At 36.1% G+C, this 4,590-nt stretch overlaps 1 protein-coding gene across 1 annotated transcript; it reads right to left on the bottom strand.

Moving 5' to 3' along the window:
- Window positions 1–1,386: 1,386 nt before the first annotated feature.
- LOC124093408 (protocadherin Fat 1) lies at window positions 1,387–3,856 on the bottom strand. The gene is made up of 2 exons (XM_046445803.1): window positions 3,772–3,856; window positions 1,387–2,826 (listed from the first exon to the last, which is right to left on the bottom strand). The coding sequence occupies exons 1-2, from the start codon at window positions 3,839–3,841 to the stop codon at window positions 2,198–2,200; spliced, it is 699 nt and encodes a 232-aa protein (XP_046301759.1). The 5' UTR covers window positions 3,842–3,856; the 3' UTR covers window positions 1,387–2,197.
- Between the last annotated feature and the right edge of the window lie 734 nt (window positions 3,857–4,590).

Genomic DNA, 4,590 nt, shown 5'->3' with positions numbered 1-4,590 from the left:
AACTGACAGTTTTTCTAGTAGTTTTAGCACAGACTCAGAGACATTTTACATGAGTCATACTTGTTTCTTACTTTGACCTTCTATTGACATTCCCACCTTGGATTGGATCCTAGCTATTCTCTCTGCCTGGAATGCTCATTTCCGAGAGCCATATCATTTCTCTTCATCAATTTTAGGACTATATTCAAATGTCAGCTTGTCATAGATGGTTTCCCAAACTGTTTCCTTTTTTTCCCCACTAGAGACATTTGCTTCCCCAATCCAAATTTCTCTTAGTACTCATCACTCCATGTAATATTATAGATTATACTTATTGACCACTACCTGTCCCCACCAAATGTAAGTCCCATGAAGGTAGGGAATTTTTGACTTGTTTTAACAGAACAGTATATGGTAGGGGACCAAAAAACATTTTTTAAATGAATGGTCACGTTTTAAAAAAAAATTAAGTCAACTGTTTAAGAATGATAAAGTTTCAAAGTCAATGGAATCTGACATCACACATTAGTTCAGCAGTAAATACTTATGCAATTGAAATAATGAAAACACTGTGCAGATTAATCCAAAAATCATGCGGTACTCACAACTAAGAATTCCTTTCTAATGGAAGACTAACAAGAGTAATGGAGGTTTGTTAGGTTATACAGTCATCCTCCAACATCAAACAGAGGCAATGGGCAATTTCTAAATTTAGTGATTCAAGAAATAATACATATTTTTGAAAATAGGAGAGGGGGAAATAGCTTAAAATTGTTAAGTCATGTCAGTAGAGTGCATAGGACTGCTGTTTCATTTCATACATCAGCTCTTGTAGATGTTCTAAACTGCATGCATATCATTTGATAAAAGTGAAGCAGGGCCTCTACTTAAAAGGAAAAATGATGGCTCTCCAAAGTTCTAAGAAAGCTAGATTCTTTGTTATTTGTATCACAGTGACTGGGAAGAGTACTCCATAAACACCTTCTGGGTGAATGGATGAATTTTGACTGCATAGAGACACATGGAAAACAGCTGCAGTATTTCACATGAAATCTTGAGTATAAGGTTTCTGACAACAGAAAGATAAAATGCTTTATATAAAGAATTTTTGATACATATCATTGAAAAAATAAAAAATGTGCTTTTAAATCATGATGAATAATTATTAATACGTTCAAGACTAAAAAAAATTCTTAAAAGTTTTAGTAAGAATTCATTATAGAAAAATTAGGCTTTAATAGCCATATACTGCCACCTAGTGGCTAGATCTCTAAGTACTGCCGGGTTTTGGCACCTGGAAAGAGGCTTTTCCTTAAGCTAGAGAACAAATAACGTTATATCCATGCTTTTCTCAATTCATCAACTGAATCCTGAACAGAAATACAAATACAGAGGAAAAACAGGCAATAAAGCTAAAGTATTTTGTTAATAATTTATTGTCAGTAAGAAAGACTGGCTAATGGTAGTTTTCAGTAAAAACCTTTACAAGACCATTGCATCACAAATATACAGACACTATAAAAACTGTGTCATGGTGGTTTTGGTCCTAAACAGGTCTGCAGAAGGTCCCCATTACACTTTCCATAATGAAAAATGTTTATAATTCTAAAATACAGCAACCCATTTAAGACATGTCCATGTATCATATTTTCCCTCATCCTGTATGTACAGCTAGAAATAAATGACTATATTGAAATGTGTTAATGAAATGTCACACTTCAGTGGAAAAGAACATATAGTGAAACCCTGGTTATAGTAAAGAATCAGGGTGCTAGGTAATGACACTTAATACCACCAAAATTCAGCTGAAAACAAATGCACAGAGTGTCTCCAAAGTCTAGTTAAAACTATGAAAAATCAAATCTGTACATAAAATTTACAAAAAAAGAGAAAGGAAAATTAAAATAATCAAATCTATATAAATACATGAACCATGCTAACAAGATGGTAGGACTTATTTTCGCTTCATTATTTTAACAGACAAATGTAAATACAAAAAAAGATGTTCAGAAATGGCACAGCCAATGAAATCTCGTCCAATTACAGTGGGTTAGGACACGGGAAATGGCTAACATCAGGAAGCGCAGGATTCAGTGCAGCCATGCCCATTCTAGCTCACCGAAAAAAGCGCTTAAGCACTGCTGCAAAGAACAATGCAGATTATTGATATAATCTCTAGGTTTGATAAAGTCAGGCACTTTGGGGGGAAGTTTGAGTGTCAGACTTCCGTGTGTTGTTGAGAATCCAGTGGAGGAATCGTCACCTCTTCAAAGTGGCCGTCGTCTCCACTCTCATAGTCACTCATCATGACCTCAGACTCTACTTCACAGCACGCTGACACATCAGAGCAGGAAGCTGTGGAAGCGTACACAGACATGGGCATGTTTTCTACAGTGGAGGAGTCAAAGTTTCTTTGATACCCTGGAGGGTAAGGGGCATAGGGTTCTCTACAAGTACTATTCTCACCAGTGCCTTTTTTTTGAGGTTCAGACATATCGACAGGATAGAAATTGGGCAGATACTGATTCAAGTTGAACCTCTGCCGATTTCTGGATGAAGACCCCAAGCTATCTGCAGCAGGCATGTCTCTAGGTGAGTGTATAGATTCAAACTGATCGCTGAACTCTGGAGGCAATGGTGGTAGTTCATCAGGTGCAGGGAAGTCTTCCGGAGGTGGTGGAAAATCACTTTCAATGTCGTAACCTCCAGGATAATAGTCTGTATCGATGGCATTTGGATCTGCTGAGTACAGGGGTGTATGCTCATCAATAACCTCATAATTGGGGAACTCTTGTATATCTGGCAGAGGAACACTTGGCATCCAATCTGATGTATCCCAGTGGTACCCTTGGTAGAAAAGAAAACAAGAGATTTCAATGTGTTTTCTCCTAGATTTTGTGATTTGGAAAAAGGGCTCAATGTTTCAAAGACACAGAGATGCAAAACGATTTATGCATTCATTCAAAGCTCATCACTTTGGAAACCCATCTTTGCCCTGAAGACAGTGCCCCACCCCGAATCAACTCCGAAGATCATTATGAACATGGTTCTCTTTCTAAAATATGAACTCGTAGTTTTAACACACTCCTAACATTCAAAGACATGAAAAAAGTTCTAAGAAAAACAACATGTAGCATCCAAATTACATGCACTTTTCTACAAACAATTCCATCACCCTTTCAAACTACTTTGTGCAATTTAGAAATCATTGTTCTGAATGAAGAAAGTATGAGTTAGTTCTGTCTTAATACTAGTTAATACTAACTTGTCAAAATAATAAAAGTATCCTTCAATGTGCTAAGTTTAGAAAATAAGCTTCCTTTACAATAACTTAGTGTAATATTTAAAAGCAGTACTATTTTTTATTAGCCTCAGGAAAACAATAAATTATGGTAGCACACATATGTTTCAAAGCATGCTTCCAAATCAAGCAAAATTACAACAAGTCTTGAAAAACAGAACAGTTTTTGGTAGACTACAACAACCAATCTTTGCTATTTTTGAAAGGGTTAAGGATTGTTTGATTATATAAAAGTATCATTATAATTATTTTTTTTAAATAAAACCTTCTCATTTTGGGTTACCCACTCCACCCTTAGGATTTTTAAAAATCCTTTTGATAACTAGGAAAAGGTTAGGCAATGCGGTGCTTAGAAAGCAGTGCACAACAAACGCAGATTTGGTTGCTACTGAAAACACTGAGCAACCAAGTGAAGCAAGTCAGCACTGGGGTCAAATGATTACCAATAACTTTTAGTGATTATCAATGAACAACTGGCATGCATAAATCACCTCTTGATTTGCTGAGGTCAGGAGCAGCCAAAGATTCTTTTGGTGGCAGAGTAGAAAGAAAAGAAAACATTGATAATTAAAACAGATAGCTGAAAAGGCAATAAAGTACACAGTACAATGTAAACTGCAAAGGCCCAGTCAGCCAGAGACTATGTCTTGACACCATTATCTATGAAAATTCCAAATGGCTGAAAAATTTATGTAGCACACATAAAATGGAAGCAGCAGCAGAATATGAATGATGATGAACCAGAGGCTTTGCCAGGAAACCCAAACATAGTTTACTTTACGCTCCTTGTTTCTGACAACCTAAACCTGAAAACAGAATTTTCTTAGGAATAATTAAAATCTACAGGCTCTAAAAAAATATATAAATTGATCAGGTTACTCAGGCGATTATCTGAATACATTTAAAACTACATAATGTGCAACTTTATAGCACACTATCACTGTCAAATGTACAGAAGTCATGAACTAACTTAGACAGTTATAGGTAACTGAAAGCTGAAAATCGCTCCAAAGCTTATCCAACATTAAATGAGATTTTTATATTTACACTATTAATCTTTCCCTAGAGAGTTGGGTAGCTATACTTATTCCTCAACCTCCTCCCCGAAAACTGTCATTACACTTGCTTTTTCAGGGATCACATTTATACACAGGACTCTAGTGCTAGGTCAAAGGAAGCAGATGTAAGTCTCAGGGTCACGGGACATTTACCCTGGCTAAACTTTGGGTTCTCTCTTTGAAAAGGGCTTCAAAAATCCCTTAGCTGTTATGAAGATTAAACAACTCTAGTCAAACACTCTTAGGTACTAC

Source organism: Marmota monax, unplaced genomic scaffold (genome assembly GCF_021218885.2).
Source record: "Marmota monax isolate L192 unplaced genomic scaffold, Marmota_monax_Labrador192_F-V1.1 WCK01_AAM20220418_F8-fsc02798, whole genome shotgun sequence".
Lineage (NCBI taxonomy): Eukaryota > Metazoa > Chordata > Mammalia > Rodentia > Sciuridae > Marmota > Marmota monax.
Note: the sequence above shows the minus strand (reverse complement) of the source record. Positions and strands in the feature narration are given on the sequence as shown.